This window comes from Parus major, chromosome 4A, assembly GCF_001522545.3.
Source record: "Parus major isolate Abel chromosome 4A, Parus_major1.1, whole genome shotgun sequence".
Classification (NCBI taxonomy): Eukaryota; Metazoa; Chordata; class Aves; order Passeriformes; family Paridae; genus Parus; species Parus major.
Genome location: NC_031772.1, coordinates 4,926,637 through 4,949,381, shown reverse-complemented (window position 1 = coordinate 4,949,381; position 22,745 = coordinate 4,926,637). Strand labels below are relative to the sequence as shown.

General features: G+C 46.3%; 1 protein-coding gene across 1 annotated transcript in view; it reads left to right on the top strand.

Moving 5' to 3' along the window:
- Positions 1-162: 162 nt before the first annotated feature.
- The window catches only part of SH3BGRL (SH3 domain binding glutamate rich protein like), a 30,418-nt gene continuing 7,835 nt past the window's right edge, over positions 163-22,745 (top strand). The window contains exons 1-2 of the mRNA XM_015626740.3: positions 163-307; positions 22,255-22,440. Of these exons, the coding sequence (XP_015482226.1) occupies positions 263-307; positions 22,255-22,440 (231 nt within the window). The 5' untranslated portion in view covers positions 163-262. The remainder of the gene's footprint in view (positions 308-22,254; positions 22,441-22,745) is intronic.

Genomic DNA, 22,745 nt, shown 5'->3' with positions numbered 1-22,745 from the left:
AACGCTCCTCCTCTCCCCTTTCTTTCTTCTTCTTCTTTTTTATTTTTTTCTCCTTTCCTTTTTAAATATTTATTTATTTATTTAATTTTAAAAAAACCATTTTCCGCCCTTCCGGGCTCGGGCGGTGGCAGCTGCGGATCGAGGCGGGGCGAGCGCTCCCGCCGCCTCCCCGCGCCCGCCCTCCCGCCTCAGCCTCAGCCCGCGCCCGAGGCTCCCTCACACACCCACCGCCCGTCCGGCTCCGCATCTCGCTGCTCTCAGCATGGTCATCAAGGTCTACATCGCTTCTTCCTCCGGCTCCACGGCGGTAAGCGGCGCCCGGGGGAAACTTGTGCCGGGCAGGGAACGCGAGGGGCGGTCGGGCAGCGTGGGGAGAGGCCGGGGCAGCCGCGGTCCCCTCACGGCGCCCGGCGCTGTGCGGGCGGTGCTGCGGCTGCCGCCGACGGAAAGCGGCATTTCCTCGGTGGTCCCGCACCCCTCGCCCTGTGCTGGGAAGACACAGCCACCACTACCTGGTTTTCTTTTTGTTGTTCTTGAAGTTAAATTCTAAATGTATCGCCCGTCATTTGGTTTTGATGAGTTTATTCCTCGTTGATTGTGGCAGGCGTGTGTGGCCGCTGTCCCAGTAGCCTCTGGTTCTTGCCCTGTTGGGAATACTGGGTTTCGCTTTTTGTAGCCCCAGTGTGTTGTAGGCAGAGCTCAGACTGTGTTTTTCAAAGAGAAAATAAAGGTACACAGAAATAGCGGGATTTGTGCCTAGGTGCAGGTGTACCTCTGTGTCCTCAGGATCATCTGGTTTCTGTTTGATCCATGTGGGAGATGCTCCGAGGCTGAAATCCGGGGGATGTGGTTGCACTTGGAATGGATGTGCTGGAGAACTACAAAATGCCAGGGACTCAGAAAATGCCAGCTATTGCAGTTAATGATCAGTGACTTTTACTGCGAGGAGATAGAGTCTGAGCTGTGGCTGTATGATGACCTTTTCCTGTCACTGTTCGTGCTTCAGGTCCCCAAACTTTGGGAGGACAATGATGTAGAGAACATAAAAACAAGCCCTAACTGCATTCTCCTTCTTTGCTTGAGTGCAGCCACTGGTCTATAGGCTCAACAGACCAAATACCAGTTGGTAAGCTTGGGGTGACGGGCTGCAGATGGCACAGGAGCCTGTGCCTCAGGTGGTGTCCTTGCTGTCCCTCCCTTCCTGGGTCATTTTCGTTAAACTTGATGCCAGCACTGACAGTGTTTGTGGTGGTGAAGAGCAGAGGATTATTTCATGCTGATCTGGCGAGGGTCTTGACATCCTGAGTAGTTCATTCATAAAAGGGATCCAAAGGGATTTCTTCTGGGTTCGTACAGAATGATCATCTGGAAGGAAAGCAGCAGATTGGAAAAGTAATCCTTTCTTTCTAATGCAGCTGTTAATAGGTTTCAAGTTGACTGCTTCAGTTGCTATAGATTTTTATCAGCGCCCTCTTCATGGCACCTATTGATTTCTCTCTGTCTGGTGATACTGAGCTCTAGGGGTCCAAGCACAGATCTCAATCCCAACTGTGTTTTCTGGTTTTAAATTAAGTTTTTGATTATTAGCTTAGTGTTTTCTACAGTGCTGCCTGGTCCTTGTGTGGGTTGTACATGTTACAAAGCTCCAGTCTGACTAACTGCTGCCTTTCAGGCTCCTTTGTGCATCCCTGCCTGTGGAATTTGAATGTAGCGTTGGTGTAGTCTGTTTTTTGGGGAATTTGAGCGTAATGTGCACATAATTGCCAGTTTTATGACGTGCATTTATATATATATATACACACACACACACATACACTCATGCCTGTGTCTAAAGCTGGAGCAGCTCAAGGGATCTTGTGGTAATGAGCAAGACTTTCACGTTCTTAGATTCCTGCGTACACTGAGGGTGTTTCTGTTGGCAGGACCAGCCCAGCACCTCACTGAGTGATGTTTTCTTTTGAGTATAAGAATTTTAATCGATGTTTCAACCTAAAGTAAGACAGAGAGGCACGTCTTTGGAGGGAATGGGAATGAGTTGTTTCTGTGGCTCTTAAAACCATTGGTGAGACAGGCTTTGCTTGGAGGACCAGAGAAGCCTTTCTGGGTGCTGAATTTGAAATAATCCACTCCAGGAACAGAAAATCCACATCAGAGAAGATTGCTACAGAGAGATGGAACAGAGACAAGGCTGTGTGCAGCAAAGTGACTGAACTGGGTAACATCAGCCTGGGAAGGGCTCTCACTTTGTACTGTAGTGACACCCAGCACTGTGTTTATTTTGGGTTTTAAAAGGCTAATTTGCCTGACTAGAAGCAAACCAGAAATAAGTATCAAATCTTCTCCTTCCTGCCCCATTTCTGTAAGCTGAAGAAGCTTTTGTGAGAAAAGGCTTTTGTGAGACACTGGAAAGTGTCTCCCACTGAAGGAAAAAGGGTTGAGGTTGCTTCACACCTCACACCCTGGGGCTGTGAGTCTTGGAGAGTGCCCAAATTTTGTGGTCTATTATTGGCAAAGTCCTGCTTTGTTATATGGTATAATTTGCCACATCACAGTGCATAAAATGTTTCCCCAAGGCACTCTCTCTATAATGTTTATATTCAGTATGATGTATCTGTGAGGAAAAAACGCCCTGTGAAGCTCATGTCTAAGCAAAGACATTTTATGAGTGTGTTTCAAGGGATTTCTGGAAAGTATGATGATTGACATCTTGTCTGGCCTCCTCTCACTCTATAATGTGATAGTTCCAGCACCAGTTTCCTGCTGTGTTTGAAAGTCTTGCTTGGGAAGTGGTCCGTTGTCTTTAATCTTCCTCACCGTGAATGCTGTGCTGGCGAGTTATCGGCTGGGCAGGGATGCATGGGGATTGTAATTAGGAAGATGAGGTGAGGACACCCACATGGGAATGTGCATGTGGAGCTGCTGTCCAGGAGCTTTCCTGCATAGCAGACAGTCAAAGTGAGCAGTGTACCTCAGCCTGCGACAGTGGTGAAGGCTATGGACAGACATGAGACGTAAATAGTGCATTCAGAAGTGAGGGAGCATTGCAGGAACAGGGATTGTGCTGGCTGTGAGAGGTGTTTCACTGCGACCTACCATTCAAATCCTTCTGGAGGTGCAAGGAAGGGAGGCCTGAGTCATTTGACTCTTGCTCCTGGTAGCAAAGGATACAAGGAGGGAAGAAGCTGAATGGCACAAATCCAGTGTGTGATTTTCTCCGCAGGATTTTGTTATTTTATTGATTTCGAGGCAAGAGGGTGCCCTGCACCAGAATCCGTTTCTTTCTGAGGGCAGCTGGATTGGCCATTTTATTGATCTCATGTGGAAGGGAACCAGCTGCTTAAATTCTTGGTCTTAAAAGTGTGCGTTTGTTGCCAACAACTGCACAGGTGTTGAATACAGACTTTGAGAGAACTGTATTTGTTCATCCAACACCACCCTGCAGTTCCAGGGCTCTGGCTGAAACTGGAATCTGTGGCTGTGGAACTGAAGTGGCAGCACGGGCTGTGGTGGGCTGAGCTCTGCCCTGTGCCACTGCCAATGCTGTGGGCTGTGGAAACTGCCACATCAAATGTCTGGTGTCCTGATGCTTCTTGGAGCCAAGTGCTTCATCTTTGTGATCTACATCCCACGTTTCCATCTCTCCCAGCTCTGCTCTCCTCCCTTGTTTTGATGGCAGTGTGAGTGGTTTTCTTTCTTTGCCTTCCTACTGCGACTGCAGAAACGGCAGAAAGAAGAGATGATCTCCAGAGTCTGAGTCAGATGATCTCCAGTCGGAGTCAGAGTCATGAATTACACAGAACTGCCTCTGTTTAGGGATGCTTTTAGAGAGGAAAGGAAATTCAAATTTATTTTTCATTCACAAAGTTAAGGATGTAAGGGGTTCATATTTTTCTTGTATTGTCTTCTTGCTTGAGAAAGGATCTAGGTCTTCTCCCCACCTCCCAGGAGATGAAGAGGAAAGTGGCCCATGGTCTGGAGAGTGAACATTTGCTTGCAATTACTCTTCCCTTTTCCCAGTAAGGCACCAGAGAACTTGCTGGTGCTACTGGAGACATATAATCAGTGGCAAGTGCTTCCTGGAGCATTCCAGGGAAAACAGCTCTGGAGAACAGCTGTTGGAAATGATGAGAGCATGTAACCACCAGCTCTTGTCTCGGTTTAACAGCTCAGAGCTTTGGGAGGGCTGCTGGGGTTGCTTCATCCTTCTGAAGTTTGAATCCCAGGGAAGTAACACATGGAGAGATGGAGATTGTATAAAAAAAATGATGTTTTGCACTTAAATCTACCAAGGGCCTTTTTTCTCAGATGGTCACAATAAATGCAAATAATGCTACCCTTACAGGAATGAGCAGAGTCCATGTGCTTTGTGTTTGTGTTGTTTGGCTGCTGTGAGGTTTCATGGAATCAGAGAATCGTTCAGGTTGGAAAAGGCCTCGAAGCTCATGGAGTCCCAACGGCTTTGCCGTGGTGGTGCCGGGCTGTGGCAGGAGGTGGCTCTGAGGGGAAATGCAGCCACAGCAGGGTGGCTCTGTGCATGCAGTCCTTATCAGTGTGGATCACAAGTGTCCCTTGTTCTGCTGCCACATTCAGGGTTCCCAGCGTGCTGTCTCAGGCCGGATGTCTGTGGTCACGTTTGTCGCTGCGGAAGCCCCGAGCAGCGGCAGCAGACGGTCAGGAGCTGCTTGTGAACTTCCTCGGGCTGCCTGGCAGGGCAGTTTATGTGGGAAGAAAACACACAAGTCTTTGGTAAATAGTCTTGTACTGTGATGCAAGTTTAGGTAAACACACATATTATGGGGAAATAAGCTGCATCTGGAGTTAAACAATTTCATGGTGTATGTATGTTTTTGTGATACTCAGCTCATGCAATTTATATACCATGGGTGAAAAGTGACTTGTTAAGCTAGGTATTGATTTTTAAACCCCTCTCTTGTGGAAACATTATACATGTGAAGGACTTTTTTGGATACCCAGTGTTCACCAAACAGAGTTTCTCTCAATAAAATGGTAGGAGTTGTTCTGAGTTACAGTTTTTGGGATGAAAGACAAAATCCGTAATGTGGCTCAAGCTAGGATATTTTCCATCTGCCTCCTGTTGTTTTTTGTAAAGTCATTGTTCCAAACTCAAGATAAGTCAAATATTTTTCTTAAAATATTGCATTCAAATTTTTAATGGAGCCAGAGATTAAATTGGCTACAGTTGTTGCAATAGTTTTAATATATCAAAATAAAAAACATTCTACTGTGCTTAACTAAAACCAGTTTGTGACAGCAGGAGAAAGATGGAAAATTCTATTCCACAGTTAAAGCCAGGAAAGGCTTTTCGCTGAGAATTTTTCTAGGTTGTATATGCAGGTAGGACAGTGTTTATTCTGAGGTGATGAATCAGGATTATGTCTCTGCTTGGGGAGAAGAGGCAGATTTTGGGGAGAGGCTAGATGCTGTCAGCTTGTGCTGGCTTTCCCTTAAACCCTGAACTATAGCATGTTCTAAGACAGGATCCACACAGCGTCATGTCAGGGCTAAGCACTTGTGGGTTTTAAATAAATATTTATAGAGTTGAGCACAGAACTTTCCTTGTCCTGGGACATTAAAGTTACACTGACAAAATTCCTATAGCAGTCAGTGAATTGGCATCTGCGTTAATGAGCAGAGGGTGCCAAGACTTGAGTCTCTGTGAGGTTATTCTTATTCCTTCCAGGAAAAGAGTAATTGGTGAGTGGGGAGACAAAGGGAACTCCACCAACATTGACAGAACTGAGCTGTTTAAGGTCAAAACTGAATTGAAATATTCCCTTCTATGACAAAAACAAGAACTTAAGGATGCGTCGTTTCCATAGCCAAAGGGAGGTGAGCTCTGCCTGTTCCTTCTGCTCCTCAGCCTTGGAAGCACCAATCTCAGTTCCTGACACTGGTTGGAGAGCTGGAAACCTGAACCAAATCCACATCTTATATCAATATTCTGCTATTCCTACGTAGGAATGTTTCTGCTCAAATGGGAAAAATCAGTGTTAATGCCATTTGTTTAACTCTGGCTGTATGCAGGGGAGACTTTCAGTTTATGATTAAATTGAAATGCTTTTGTGGGTCAGATATTTAATTGAGCCTGAAAGAGCTTTAATTGTAATGCTTATCTACTCTTGTTTGTCCCAGAAAAAAAAGCCTCCATCCAGGAGCAACGTCCTTTCTGGGACAGCACCTCCAGCTCAATGTTAAGGCTATTTCCTAACACTGAAAAGGCAGCAGAGTGAGATGGAGCTTTAAAACACCAGAAAAAAAATGTGAAGGGTCAGCGTCCAACTGGTCTGACTGAGATTTGTGCTCTCAGGATACAGCTGAAATTGTTTTCACATCCTGACTTACAGCTCCTTCCTGGACTTGGTTTCCCCTGTGAGACATGGATGTGGTGATTTATTTCTTTAATTAATGATCTGAAGTTCAGTTTTTCTGGGGCTGTTTCCATGCATGAATCAGCCTCTCTAGAAATTCTAAAGGCACTTGAGTGTAAAATTTTAACTATTACCTGTTGTTTGATTGCTGGAGTGTTGGACTGAAGAAAGGAGCCAAAGGCAGCTGTGGTTTGAAAAAGGATCTCAGGGAAATCTGGGAGCTGTGAGCCATCTTCCGGCCCTGCACAAATGGATGCTATTCTTCACTGGGCTCTTTCCCAGCGAATGTGTGGACAGAGACAGAGCAGGGAGGAGAATCGGGGCAGTGTCAGAGGAGAAAGCTGTGCCTCACACCTGAGCTACCTGGAGCATAGGAGGGAGAGTGATCCATGATATCGAATCCCTGGACTTCTGGAAAGTTTTAGATGAGTGTTAGCCAGGTTAAAAATCCTTTTTTCCAGAAAGAAACTAAGCTGCTGTGGGATAAGAGAAAAGGATTATTTATTTTCTTTTTGGTTTATGTAATCTATTGCACATCAGTTACGGAAAGTAGATAACAATCAAGATTTGGAAATACACAGGCAGCTTTTTCAATCTGCAGAAATTACCAGGAGATTCCTACAGAGATCTGTGCTGAACTCCAAGCAAACAGTGTAAGAGAAGCCTGCTATTGCTGTCCCAGCTGGAAAACTGGGAAGAAATAATGGTTGTCCTGTGCAAGAACAAGTTTTAAACTCTGCTAAAATACTGTTTAGCAGAGAGGTCTTGGAGCCATACTAGGTAATTCTACAAAAATACCATATTCATGGCCATGAAAAGCTAACAGAATGTCAGGAATGTTTAGGACGGGAAGGGGCAAAAAAAAACCCAAAAAAAACCCCACTGTATAAATGTGTGGTGAGTGTGTCTTTAGTAGACTGGAATTGTTGTCTTTAAGTGATATAAAAAAGTGAGAAAAGGGAGGAAAGTAGGGTGAGGTAGGAGGAACAACCAAAGAAGGCAGAATTTGTGCATAATAAGGTGGAAGCTGTGGCTGCCCCATCCCTGGAAGTGTCCAAGTCCAGGCTGGATGGGGCTTGGAGCTACCTGGGATAGGGGAAGGTGTTGCCCATGGCAAGGGGTGGGACTGGATGGTCTGTAAGGTTCCTTCTAACCCAAACCATTCCATGATTCTGTGAATTGTGCAGTTGAGAAAGAAAGAGCTGAAAAAGTCAGAAATGTGATAACATCATGTCAGGCATGGGAGAACAAACAGGACAGGTTTATTAATAACTTTTCCTAATGGAACAACTGGGAGAGAGCAAGTGAAAGTGGCAGGTGGCAGGTTCAGAGTAAATGAAATGCTTTGTTTGACAACACAGATTTCAGGGAGGAACTCCCTGCCAGAGGATGTGGCATACAGCAGAAAGTGCATGGGCTTGGGAAGCAGTGAGACAAATTAAGGGGAAAAGTCTATGAAGGGCTATTAAACATTACTGCTACACCTCTGACTCAAAACTGTGAATTACTGGAGTCTGGGAAGAAAGCTGGATGTGGTGTAGCTCCTTGTGCTCCGTCTGTTGGTGTGATCTTCCCTGGGATCTGTGACCAGTGGAGACAGGAGACTGGGCTAGACAAGTGTTGGATCCAACCCAGTGAAGCTTTCTTCTCTTCTTGAATGAAATTGGCTCTGCTCCCAAAATTATGTTAACAGTTTGCATTAAAAAAATTAAGACCATGTTGTCCAGGAAAATGTTTGGTGGGAAATAATGTATGTGTGTATGTTGGTTTGATGTCTCTGCATTTCTTACATATGAAACAAGCATTTGGTGATTCCAAGACCAGCATTGTTGTGCAGATGCTGACACACTGCATGTTTAGCCCATGTTTAGGGTAGATGATCAGACACCTCTCCTGCCTTAGGCATAGATCAAAGTCAACTGGAAAAGCCTGATGGAGACAGCAAACACAAAGCCTCTGGGAAAAATAATCATGATTTTCACATAAACCCACGTTTTATGGGAGTACTCATTGCCAGGCAGGTTTAAACAGCACATCTGTATTCACCTCACGGGATCAACCTCTGGCTGTGCTTATATCACTGGGAACTCTGCCATGGACTACAGCAGGACGAGATTTTATTCCTTGGGAAACACTTAATGCTGCTTATCCAAGACATTCCTGTGCACATGTTGCAAATGTATTTGGACAAAGCAGCAGCTGCAGAACAACTGGCAGAGCAGGAAAGAAGCAGAATAACTCCATGAATGAATTGAAGTATATCCCAAAACATTCTCACTAGATATGAACAGAAATGAAGTTCAAATGAAGCTGATTTATGGCTAGTAGATGTTTGGTGGTTTTGGTTTTTTTTTTTTCTTTCCCTAGGTAGGGAATACATTATATGTGAATAGAGATATAAAGGAGCAGGTTTGCAAATTTCCTTGTTAGTGCCCTGGTAATCCTGATTAAGAACTGGAAATTCCACCCTGTAATGCAGATAAACAAGTCCCTTGTTCTGGTAGCTCAGTCCATGGAACTTTTGTGCCTGAGCAGTCTTCTTCAAAATTTCTGTTCCCTTCCATCACATTAAAATGAACCAGGATGTCCCTGTGAGATCCTCCCTTCACCTGCAGAGGTCTTCGGTTTCTTGTGTATGCTGTGGAAAGATCAAAGTAATCTGTAACACTTAACTTGGGAAATGTTCCCCTCGGGAATTTGCTCCTTGATGAACTGAGGAGCAGCTGGACAGACAGCTCTGTCTTCCAGGGAATGATTTGGGACCCAAGCCGGCAGCTTGGGAGGTGTTGTGAGAGCCATCACCTCCCACTGCCAGCCATCAGCATTAGGCTGAGACAGTGGAACAGCAGGGGAATGAAGCCATTTTGGCTGCTTGCCCAGGCCTGGAGAACTCCATCCTACAGCAAATAAACAGCTGGGGACTTAAACTCCGATAAAATAAAATGCAGTGTGTATTTATCTTAGTTTCTGATTGGGGTAAGCAGATGCTGGCTTGCACTGAGGCAGAAGGAAGCTTGTGGTTTACAAAAAAAAAAAAAAAACAAACCCAGATACCATGGTGACAAGAGTAAAACTTAAAAAAGACAGTGGGGAGTTGCAAAGTGGCTCCAGGTCATGGCTCCAAGGCATGGGTAGCATCCAGATTAGTGCTCCTGCTCTGGGGTGAAGGTGGCACTTCCCTGTGGACTGCAGGGATGCAGTGGGTGGGAGCAGCCTGGTGATGGGAACAACCTCACTGTGTTGGAAAATGCTCCATTTTGTTAATTCCTGAAAGAGTCACTTCAGGATGTTTCCTGAGCAGTCATAAGAGCAAACACCCAGGCATTGGCCTTCCTGCCTGTGGCAGGCAGAGCTTGGCCAACTCCTGTATTGTTTCAGCTGCCCAAAGTGTTAGAAACTGTAGCGTGGCCAGGTTTTGTGAGAACAATTTATCTCTCGCTCTTGAAGACAGTTTTTAGACAATATTTTGTCCAAGTATCACAAAGAAGGATCTGGCGCCTCCAGGATGATTCACACTAGAAATGTTACCCAGGGCAATTAATTACTGGGTCAGAAAACTTCTGCCCATATGGGCTGTGCTCTGCTGAATCTTTCCTCTCCAGGATGCTTTTGGGATGCTGTTCTGTCTCAAGACAGCCTGGCCCTTCTTGCAAAGAGGAAGAAAATTTGTATTTAATCCATAGCCTTTTCTCTTCATTGGTATTATATTTAGGTATTTTAGTTGAAGAAAAAAACTTTGTTCTCTTCAAAAAATTACTTGGTTTAGTTTTAGAACAGCAGTCAGCAAAAGGAGTCTTTGTTAACTAAGATCTGTGGTATATGAATTCTTCAAAGATAAAAAGTAATACACATCAGAAGCACCTGGATCCCTGAGGCCATGTTGTATTTCTTCTTAAAGTAGTCTTTCATTTAAAGAATAAATGCCTGGCAATATAAAGGCAGTGAAACAGCAATTAATGCTGTAAACTTTTACTTCTGTCGGTTAATTTAGCCTCTGTGTGCTAAACCATACAGGAAATAAACTTTGCTTTTATTGTAAACCACAGGGGCCTCGTGCAGAACTGTCTGTGCTTTTAACTCCTTCCCCAACCAGAGTTCAGCTCGTCACACAAGCACAACCAAACCTGTTTTCCCTCTGCTGTGCAGGGCTCCTCATTGCCAGCAGAAATCCACAGCTTTTGAAAAATAATTACAGGAGCAGCTGTTTCAATAAACCCCCCAAACTGCAGCCCTGTGTGTGTTGTTATCTCAGGCTGCTTCCCTGGAAATATTATTGGAGTACTGGGCTGATGTGGAGGATGAGGTCTCAGGGGCACTGAGGTGGGACCTGGCTGTTCGTGTCAGTTCTTACAGGGTGGAGTTGCTGCCAGCTTTGAACAGACCTGTCCTGGGATGTCCATGAAGCTGAAGATAAAGGAGGAGTTAATTCTTCTGGCTTTCAGAAAGAGGTTGGCTGAGAAAAACAGATTTAGAACCTGACAATGGGAGTGAGGTCCAGACTATCAGGATATCTTAAAGCTTCCAGAGCAAGCAGTCAGGTGACCAGCAGCACCTTCAGGGCCTTTCTCAGCCACATGGCAAATATTTGAGTATTTAGGAATATATCATGTGTCAGAGAGTTGTCTGCATCTTGTGATACCGAGCCTTACTATCTTTTTGGAGATCAGTTTTCTGCGTGGTAAATTGCTGTATAGTCCGTGTGCAAAGCCTGTCTGTGGGGCTGGGCTGTGGTGCATTGATACTGTTTGTAGAATCATCCAGAAATGATGCCTGAAAGTAAATAAGCAGTGATTTAAAAAAAATCATTATTCCTGATGACTAACAGCTCAGGAAAGGGAGCTCGGAGAGGTGAAGAGAAAATTGTTCAAGGAGTCTGTGTCTCTGTCTACAGAGGTAGCTTGGATTTAAGGACTTTTTTTTTTTTTCCCACATAGCAAAATTTTTTTTCTTCCCCTTTCCTTGTTTTGTGACTCAGGTAAGAGAGTCCAGTGAGGTGCTGAGGCTGTGGAGACCCCAGGACTATACAGAACAGCTGCTTGATGGATGGGGATGCTCCCAGGCCTTGCCACTCTCAGCCCTGTGCTGTTCAGGAGTTGTTAGTTTGGTACTGGGCTTTGGGAGGAATGGATCTGTTTGTTTTTGTTTAACCCAGCCCTGAGTTTGGATGCTGTGACAAGGCACATGGAGGCTTCCAGGGAAACTCAGCTTGCCAAGCTCCACGTCTGCTGCAGAAAACAACTGTGTGTAATAAATGAAGAGTTCATATTCTGCTGCTGCTCATGCTTTGTCAGTGCATAACTGAGATAATGGAGCCTGTATTCCGCAGTAGGAAGCTCGCTCTCTGTTGGTTTTGGACCAGACAAGCAGTTTTCAGGCTTGTAAAAGTCAAATGCCACAAGACTGACTTAGAAAATTGCCAAGGGTCAATTTATTTAGTATTGTATTGGTGGTGTTTTCCTTTAGATAATGACAATTCCTGGTGCTCTGGTGGTTCAGGGGCAGCGTCAGCTGTGGTTTGCCGAATGTCAATGTTTCTTTATATCCTCACCTAAAGGAAGGTAAGAGGAAGCCTAGGTCTGGAAGTTTGATTTTTCATATGTTTATTCTGGATAACTTCAGTAGTCATTAAGAAAAGTAAAAAAAATCATGCTGATATGTGAATATTTATATTTGCAAGTCCTTCCTGCTGCTGAGTGAAGCAAAAGCCTGTGGCAGGAATGGCTCGAGGCCATGGTTTGGGCCATGGCCCTGATTTCAGTCCTTATTGCTGCTGGGAGAGGCAGTCATGCCTTCCCTGGCTCATTTCTTCCCTTGGCTTGTGATGGCACAAGAATCCCCACGTCAGCTGTGAGCTGGGCTGGGGCCCCAAAGCAGCACTGCTGTGTGACTGGAGGAGATCCCCGGCTCAGAGCTCCATGGAGCCCAGCCAAGGCATAGCCTGGCACTGACCTCTGCTCTCTGACCAGGGACAGGACCCCAGGGAATGGCTGGAGCTGTGTCAGGGAAGGTTCAGACTGGATGTTATAAAAAGATTCCTCATTGGGAGGTGGTCAGGCACTAGAACAGCAACCCAAGGAATGGTCATGGACCCAGAACTCCGGGACCGCTTGGACAGCGCTCTGAGGCACAGCAAGGGATTGTTGGGCCAGGAGCTGGACTTGATGATCCCTGAGGGTTCCTTCCAACTAGGATATTCTGTGAGTCTGTGATTCTAAATAGTGAATATATGCTCAGGACAGGTCTTTGGACTTGGTGGAGAAGGCCTCTTTCCATAACCCTGATTTATGCAGGTTGGGCATATACAGTTCTGGTAAAGAGCTGTGCTTCCCTGACTGTCTCTCCTGGACAATCCTGCCCAGACCTGGCTGGAGGAGGTGAGGTTTGGGAACAGCCTGTGCAGAGCCCCTGCGTGAGGATGGGCAGACTTTGGATGTTGGAGTAGTCAGGCTGTGGGAGTTTGGAGCTACTGCCAGGCTGTGCCCAGAGACTTCCCAGAGACTCAGGCTGCTTCCCGTGCAAAGTTCATCCCTAATCAAACACAGCTCCTGGTGGGGTTGTTTGCAGAGATCACGTGAAGGGAGGGGAGACTCCTGGTGCTGTCCCTGGGCCTGGAGCCCAGCATGAGCAGAGTGGAGTCAGGCACCTCCATGTCTATAAGCAAACCTTCCTTGTGTGAGGGGCAAGTGTCACTCTGACACCTCTCCAGATGTGGGACACCTCCCAGCATTCAGCAGTTGGAAGCTTCAGTTGCATTCGCTGTTTTTCTATATTCAGGCTCTTGGGTTATCTACAAAAAGTAGGCAGGGAGCTTTGGTGCCTCTGCTAGTACCAGCTCCAGTGCTGCCAGAACTTCTGGGGACTTTTGGGTTTTAACTTCTCCCTTGTTCAGATGCTGGAGATCTTGTGTTCCATGTGCATGGAAGTACAGTATAACAAGGCTTACTGTCATCCCATGAACAAACATCTATTTTTTGGCTGATGTTGGAATGATATCTTAAATGTTAAAATCTTGCATTAAAATCCCTCCAAGTGGAAGTTTTGGCTGCGTGGGGTTTGTTTAGTTTTGAAATCCAGGCAAATAATCCCATTGGGCATTGCTGTCACTTTTCACAGAACTTTAAAAAATGAAAAAAAAGGAAGGAAAAATCCCAGAGAAACAGAAAGTCAGTCTCTGGATGCACACAGAGTGTGCAGGGTCTTTAAGCAGACCATGATTGCTGTGGGGAAGAGCTTTGGTATATCCTGACTTGTGAATGACTTTGACTTGGCAGTAGTGACCCTCTGTGAGCTTTTTACAGAATGAACAGAAGCATCTGAGCAGAGAGTAGAGGAATGTATCATTTCTGGCTGTGGTGAGGACACAGATATCCTGACTAAAGGAGGGTGCAGCTGATCTGCACAGCCTCTGGAACTCCCAGGAGTTTGTGCATCTCTGTTAAGCTTGAGACTGAGCTGGGCTCTTGGGCAAAACAACTGGATGCTGCCACTGCGGTCAGGATCCTGGACAGGCCAGGAAGTGCTGAATGAGCAACTGAAAATGTGTTGGGGAGCAGCCAGGAAGGAGGAGAGTTGAAGGAGAATGCACTGTATCACCCTTCTTTTCGTGGAATCATGGAATATCCTGAGTTGGAAGGGACCCACAAGGATCAAGTCCAACTCCTGGCCCTGCACAGACACTCCAACAATCCCACCCTGTGCCTGGGAGCAGTGTCCAAATGCACCTGGAGCTCTGGCAGCCTTGGGGCTGTGACCATTCCCTGAAGAGCCTTTTCATTACCCCACCACCTTTTCCTTGCAGCTAAAAAAAGAGAAAGATTTACTTCTGAATTCAGTGCTTCAGTAGGAAAAGAGGTGAGGTTTCAGCTGACAGAACCATTTTCATGTGCTGGAACAAAATGTGAAGTTTATTAAATGGTACTTTTAAACATGGGCTTCATGATGTTGTTGATAAGATGTTCTCTGTTAGAATCCTGGTAACACCACATAAGCCAGGTGCTAAAGGATGAATGGATTCACCCCCACACACTTCCCCAGTGCTGGGGTTTCATTTGTTGAGAGCAGAATCTGCCTTAAGCTGTGATAATAATGTGGATCCTTAAGGTGTCTTCATGGAAAGTAAACCTAAAACACATTAAAAAGTCATCAGGACTTCGTTAGGCAGTGCTGCTGCTGCTGTGTGCCAGAAGCTGGGGAGGTATAAATAAGGAGATGCTACTTGTCCTCCTACATGACAAATGGGTAAAGGAATCTGCTTTTGGCCACTGCAGGAGGAAGGTAGCTAAACAGACACTGGATGTTGTAGCAGGGCAGTTCTGACCTATTTGTGGCCTTTCAGTGTCTTGTTAGAATTTGACTGTAGTCGAGGGGTGGTAGACTTGGCTGTACTGCATGTCTGACACCACATTAGTGACACTGAAAAGCTTTGCTGGAGCACTGAACTCAGACCCTCCTTGCTGCAGCAAGAGAGAAAAAGTTTATTATATTTTCGTAACTAATTCCTTGAACTCCAACAGCAAGTTGGCAGTGTGGCACTTAGGGACCTGCTCAGCTGTGCTGGGTCGTGCCAAGCAGAGGGGCCAGGCCCGTGTTGCTGGCTCAACTTCCCAAAGCAGCCCAAGGGAACTGAATGCCAAATCCCCCTGGGATTTTATTCTCTTTGCAGTCTGTGTCAGGGTAAATAAAAATGAGTGGGAGTTGGGTCTCTAAGTGCCCTTGGCTCACTTGAGAATAATGATTCCCCAGGACTTTAGTACATGGAGGTGACGTTAACTTTCCTGTTTGGTTCTTCTGGTAGGGAAAAACTTGTTGCATGCACAAGGATCTTTGGACTTGGGTGTTGTCAGTGTGGGATTTAACAAGTTTTTAGGCATTGGGTTATTGAATGAATGCAGTTACAATGGCATTATAATCCATGAGAGAAGCTTTTATTTTTGTTCTCATGAATCAGCTTTTTCATTTATATAACTTTCTATGGTTTCTGGAGCAAGTTGTGGTCTTGTTTTGGGAAGTGCAGACTTTGTCCTTTGTTCCAGCTATATTTTTGGCTTGTGTTCCAAAATCTGGTCTGTGGGGTGGTACCTTATGCCAGGGTAAAGCCCTGTTGCAGACAGCCCATGTGTGCTGCCAGACGTGATGTAACCTCCAGGTTAAATTGCAAAACCCCTTTGGTAGCCTGGATTTTCCCCCAGCCTCACTCTTGAGTTGCATCCTTTCACCTTTTCTTGCTTCTAAAAGGTGTCTTCCAAAGCCACACGTGAGCAGCAGGAATGTGGTTGTTGCTCTCAGTGGGAGCTGGAGCCTGTTCCCTCCTGTCCCATGTCTTGGGCTGGTGATGCTGGCACAGCCCACGGTCGGTGGGTTCCTGGTGGTAAAAACCAGTTCCAAATAAAGCAATTTTAAGCTGTTGGGGTCTAACCACATCAAACCAGCACTGCTGTGCAGGATTCATGTGGATATTGCCATGGGCTTTCCCAAAGGACCCTGCAGGGAGAGAGTGTACATATGGAGTCCATCTGGACACTGCTGAATTTCTGGAAAATGAAAAAAAGAGCAGCACAAGTCCAGCGTGAACTTTTCCAGCCTCCTGTGTTTGATTTAGGTCCCATAAGTTCATGGTGGTTTTGCTGTGTTTGTCCTCAATCTCATTCCCTCCAGACCAGAATCCATCAGCAGAGACAACGATGGCACCACTCATGTAATGCTCTGCTTAAAATAACCAGAACAAAGAAGTGCTTTGAGTTCTGTGATGATAATTACCCAGACCTAAAAATAAGCAGATGTTCTACCAGGCAGGGAGAAATAAGTGAGACAGGAATTGTTGGGAGACACCAGGCAAAGCTCTGATCAAGCCAGGTCATTGCTGGAGTTTCCTTGCAGGTTTCCCACCCTCTGACCATGTTTACAGCGGCACCACCAAAACTTGCACATTGGATTTTTAAGCTAATATAGGGGGAAAAAATTGCTTATTAATACAAATAAAATCAACAAAACCACTCTAGACAAAAAATAGCTTCTGGAATATTAGAGTAAAAGCAAGGAGAAAACCATGATGGAGGCCAGGACTGAGGCTGCTCAGATGGGAGCCCTACTGCCATGTGCTGGGGTGGGGAATGAGCTTAGAGGGCTGTCAGGAATCTGTGACATTTAAATCCATGGCTGAGCTGCTGGGATGTTTAACTCCTACAAATTAGGTTGTAGTTGGAGCAGAAATTCTAAGCATTTTGCAGCTCATTTGCAAGGATGAGGTTTTGCATTAGGGACTTGGGTGAGGAAGGCAAGGTCATTTGAGAAATTAGGTGAGTCAGATAAAAACCAAACCAAAACCCCCAATAGTTTTAACTCTTAATTCCAAAAAGTGGCAGTGGATAGTGGCAGTGTGGCCACAGCTCAGTCCACAGGACACCCTGTGACAAATCAATTTGTCTTGGCAGCACTTGGCATTCCTCATGCTACCCATTCCTCCCAGGAAAATCACCTCCTGGGGTTTTCCACCTTGCTGCTGCTGGCTGCCAGTTGAATTTGCTGAACATTTCATGCACAGCACTTTTCCCATTCAGTGCTTACATTTCAGCTTATCCATCTTCAGGAGACTCTGAAGCTTCTGGGGAGCTGATGGCTGCAAGTCTGGCCACAATCAGTAGCATCACCTGGAGCTTGGACTTCACCTTCTTGCACAAAGCAGCTGCTTTTGGGATTTAAAGATTTGCTCCCACTAGGATGAAGCAGCATCTTTAAAACCATCATTGGCATACAATACACCTGCTTTAAAGCTGTAGTTTGTTTTGCTGATCTGGAACCCAGAAGGCTGGCATCAGAAATGGAAAAATAATCCCCTTTTATATGTGGTGTTGTCTTGAAACTGAATTGAGAAATGTGTAAGTTCAAATGTGTAAGATCTGCTCTAAGGTGTTGCTTCTCTGTCCTGGTGCTGGATCCCAGCTGTGAGGTTGGGAGAGGCAGGTCAGGACACACCTACAGCAGGAGCTGGAGAGAATCACAGAACCATGGAACCGTTATGGCTGAAAAGAACTTTGAGATTGTCAACCCAGCCCCAGGCCCATGTTCATCACTAAATCATGTCCTCAAGTGCCACATCCACACACTTGAACACTTCCAAGGAATGGTGACTCCACCACTTTCTGGGCAGCCTGATCTAATGCTTCATAACCATTTCCATGGAAAACTTTTTCCTGATTCCTAATCTAAACCTTCCCTGGTGCAACTTGAGGCCATTCTTTTTGTCCTGATGCTGTAATGGATGACATAACGATGGCTGGGAGCATCATAAGAAATCTCTTTATAATTCTTTTAAATCCTCACAATAAAGCATGAGCCATTTAATTCCATCATTGGGAAAGAAATTAATAAAATCTATGTTTTTCCTCTGTGTGGAGGTTGGGACACAGGAGCCACAGAAGAGGTGGAGAACACCGTGCCAAGGGCCAGGATAGCAGAGCCATAGGCAGTAAGTTTGTTTTTGGATCAAAACAGCAGCACTCAGACTGTAAACCTAATTTGAGTTCCAGAGGTCCATAAATAGATTTCCAAACATGTCTATTGTCCAACGAGGGGTTTATTTATAAACTGAAAAAATAACAAGACTGAAAGAAAACAACCCAAAGGCCTTCTTGGCCAGCAGTGTGGACTGGACTGTGCTGTGTGCCTGTGTACACCAAATGAGATAGACCCTTCTGTGAAGTTCAGCTCCAAAAAGTGTTTAAAATTAGTGTTTCCCTGCAGTGGGGTGGGTGCTGGGAGAAGTTGGCTCTTGAACAGCCAGCACAGTCCTGGCTGGAGCTGAGGCTGGAATGCTGCCTGCTTGCTGGACCAAGGTCCTGCAGCATCATCCCTGCCTCTTTTCTGCTTATTATCTTTTAGCTGAGTTATTTTTTAAACTTTTATTTTGTTTCAGTGAGTAAAGATTTGGAAGAGAGTATAAAATGTTGCAGCATTTTCTGGAAAGTTTATTCCCACTTTGGGGTTAAATTTTTGTTTTTGATAGATTGATTTGTTGGCAAACATCACCTGCTTGTACTCTAAGCAGCTTTGATGTGGTTTCTCTTGTTACTGACATCACTGATGGGAGATAGATCTAAGAACAGTAAATTGAATTTCTGATGTGTACTTAAGTGAGGGGCAATACTTGTTCACAATTCTATACTAATTTTTATAATGTTATTTTGCACCCATGCTCTGTTGAAAGTTTAATGTTTCATGATTGGCTTGAAACTGGAAAAGAAGGGAATCTTGATACCCAGTGGATTTTGTAGCACAAGATCACAGTGTGTGCTGAGACTTTCCTTAACCACCAATAACTTGCCATAGAGCTCTTTCTGTCTTGGGACCAGACCCTGAAACCCAAAACAAAGAGACAACAGATTTATTTCATTAAATGTTTCTTTCAGTACTATCTTGGGAACATCAGCAAGGAGTAAAATATCTGCACTCACCTTAGGAATTGTTTTTCTCCCAAGTGTGTGTTGAGGCAGAGAAAGCAGGATGTATTTCAGTCTCTGAGGTTGGGATGACGACACCTGTGAGCCAGACAGGCTGTTCTGAGGGCATCTTTGTTCCCAGGCAGGGCAGTGGGGATGCAGCCCTTCCTTCTGGCAGTGCTGACTTCACCTGCTCCCACCCCTTCTCCTTCCATCCTGCTGTGTTCATCCCGCCAGGATTTTCCCCTGTCTCTATCCATCCATTTTGGTCATTCCCTCCACTCCTTCCCCCAGCCTCTTCCCTTCCTTACAGCTGTCTGTCCATCCCTGTTTTTCATTTCTCTGTTCTTGTGCTTTTGTGTTTCCATAAATCCTCCTGCCCCAACAGTGCTGATCCCGAGCCTCAGGGCCCTGCTTGGCTCCCCAGCTCCTGCGCTGACTCCGGGCACATTCCCGGCTCTCCACTCCTGCTCTTGGCCTTGCACAATGTGTCAGGAGCACTCGGAATAAACAAGGATTTTCATGTTTGCCAACTGCAGTGAGCTGCCCTTCACGGGCCAGAATGGCTTCAGACATGACAGTTGTTTACACAGGCTGAGGTGCGGGGTCTGGCAAGGCGCTGGCTGCTGTCCATGCCTGCCCAGGCAGCTGGGGGAGGTTTTCTGGGAAGCGAGTGCTGCGTGTTGACAGGCGCATCCTAAAGAAAGGTTCCTCACTCCTTCCCAAACATGGGCAGCAGGAACCATCCTCCAGGCTCTGTCCCGAGGAGAACGTGTGCCCTTTCAAGTAAGACAAAACACCCTGAAGCATCAGCAGACGTCTCTTGCTCTATTTTCGGTCCTTCCCTCCGATCCTGCCTGAGATTAATGGAAGTTTTCTAAATAAAATCCCATAAAATAACAGGATCTGGCAGCTTTGTGTCCCTGCTGCCCAGTGGTTGGTGCCCTGTTTCTCTGGAGCCTTTACTGCTCTTGTGTAAGTGCTCATCACTGTGCCCGGAGGATTTGTCTGAGGAGCTGGGAGAAAACATTGCTGCTTAATCTTCCAACTTTTTTTTGTCTGGCCAGAAAACATGGGCTCCAGACTAATATTCCTCATGCACCAACACCATCCTTGCTTTTCTGTGGAGTTCTCTAGAGAATTACCTCCCTTGACTACAGACAGCATAAGAGCAACAGAAACCAAACTTCATGCTTGCCTTACAATGGTGCCTTTTATAGCAGAAAAAAAATTACATTTCCAGCTTTGCCAGCTCTTCAAAAACAAGCAGAGAGGGTTGTGATCACCCTTCGGAGCCACAGTTACCGGTTTGGGATGTTGTTGTACCTCCTGGAGTTGAAAAACAACCCAGAGACTGTCGCACTGTTGAGATGCTGGTAGGGTGTGAAGATGTGTGTGTGGCTAAGACAGTGTAATAGTCAAAATGATTAAAAAAAAATGAAGTAACTTCTCAGGGGATCAAAATGCTAATTCCTGTCCAACTCAGATCTCTTGTTTTACGTGGCAGTGTACAGGCTAATGATAGAGTGGGTAAAAGCTTGGTTTTCTCTATTTCCTTAATAAGTCTGTGGTTATTTCACAGTGCGTTCTCACTAAGCAGTGGATTTTGGACAAGTTAAGGACCTGAGAGTAATAAAAAGTATTTGGATCTGAAATACAGAGATAAGAGGAAATGGTTGATTAAACTGGTTCAGGGAAAAAAAATTTACATTTACTACGAGGTCATACTGACAGAAGAGTTTACAATTCCAAAGACCTCACCCTTATTTATTCATGAAGGAAGTGCTCCCTTTTTTCCCCTCTGAGCTGTAGAGCATGACAGAGAAAAGCTTTCCCTGCTTCTCCTGCTGCTGTTAGAATCAGGCAAGGAAACCTCTTACCCAGAGCTTTGAGTCTGCTGAGAATGTTTTTCTACAGCCTCTACATGAATTATTTCCTCAGGGCGGTATTAACTCCTCCAGTTTGATTTATTTTTAGCCATGATGAAAATTAGCAATATCCTTGTGTTTCAGGGCGCTCGCACAGTGAGTCCAGCGGCTCCTGTGCTGACGTGGTTGGAGGAATTACACTGGCTTCTCAGCAGGCAGCTTCCCTGCGGGAGCTGGGAGCACATTTCCCTCTGTCGGGAGAGTGGGGTCGGTCCCTTTGTGCTGCACTGAGCTGGATGAGCCCCTCCCGAGCTCTGCTTGAACCTGCCATGGATAGAGCAGCTCCACACCGAGTCAGGGGGTGCTTGAAGATTCCCTTTTGGGTTTGCCGGGCTCTGCTCCCCAGCCCATATCCTTCAGGGCAGCGCTGTCCATATACCCCCTGCTGCTCCTGGCGCTCCAGGCGCGGCTGGGTGCCCGTGGGTGCGGGGCTGGGTGCCCGTGGGTGCGGTGCCAGGTGCCCGTGGGTGCGGGGCTGTGCAGGCCCGGGCACGGGCTCCATATTTGGCTCCTGGCTGGCTGTCCCTGACCCCGGCAGCTCCGGGTTTGCCTGTGGCCGTATATGGAGCGGCTGCTCCGGGAGCTGCGGCTGACCTGAGTTAGCACCAGCAACATCTGTGTGAAACGCTGCTCCTGCGGCACCCAGCTCATTAGGGTAAAGCCAGGCCTTGGACTGACTTTGCAGTGAAGGGGGTTATTTGAAGAAAACAAATTTCCCATTAAATTCCAGTTTTTTATTGTTTGCTAGGATGTGCATGGTTATAATCTCCTTTGTGGTGGTAAAGTCATGCAGAGGGAGAGCAGAGCATAAGCAGAACAACTCTGTGTCAAGAAGTCAGTGATTTACAATGACAGTAATAAAAACCTCCTTCCCTGTGCAGAGCCAGCACTGTGCCTGCCACACAGATCCTGCTTTTCCCTTGGATGCTGTGTGAGTGCACAGGGATGGGTGGTGTCAGATGTGGGACCTCACCTGGCTTCCCTGACACAAGTTAGGATGGGGATGTGGGGTCACAGCTCTCCAGAGACTGCACCTGCCCTGCTGACATGCAGGACACAGCGGGAGAGGGGTTTTTGTGCAAAGAAGCATGGACCAAAAATGCTTGGTGACGTATCTCTTGTCACCAAGGAGGACAAAATCCTGGACTCTGAGAAGGAATGGGGGGTTCAGCCTGTGCTTCCAAGGGCACAAGGAATGTGCCTCAAATGTGCCTCCAGCAAAGTCCACTGCACCTGAAAAATTCCCTGAGTTAACTGTAAAGTTCCCCTGAGATAACTGTAAAATCTGGCCAGCACAAGGCCCTGCTTATACCTCTGCTTTTCGGTAGGCACCTTCTAGGTACACAACACTCATATTTGTGTAGGGGCAGCATCTTCAAGGTTTAGCCCGTTCAGTTTTGTAGGTTTGCACCCCCGGTTTCTAATTCGAACCCCAGAGTGGCATCAAAAATTATTTCACTGATCTTGTTTGCCTTATCTCCCTCCCTCCCTCTCTTGTAACAGATTAAAAAGCAGCAGCAAGATGTCTTAGGCTTCTTGGAAGCAAACAAAATTGAATTTGAGGAGAAAGACATCGCAGCTAACGAGGAGAACCGGAAATGGATGCGGGAGAACGTCCCTGAGGACAGTCGGCCAGCGAGCGGGAACCCCCTGCCCCCTCGGCTCTTCAACGACAGCCGCTACCTCGGGGTAAGGGCTGCTCCAGCTTTCCTGTGCTCACCCCGCTCACCTCCAGCTCTCCTGTGCTTACCCCGATCACCTCCAGCTCTCCTGTGCTCATCCTGCTCACCTCCAGCTCTCCTGTGCTTACCCCGATCACCTCCAGCTCTCCTGTGCTCATCCTGCTCACCTCCAGCTCTCCTGTGCTCATCCTGCTCACCTCCAGCTCTCCTGTGCTCATTCTGCTCACCTCCAGCTCTCCTGTGCTTATCCTGCTCACTCACCTCCAGCTCTCCTGTGCTCATCCTGCTCACCTCCAGCTCTCCTGTGCTCAT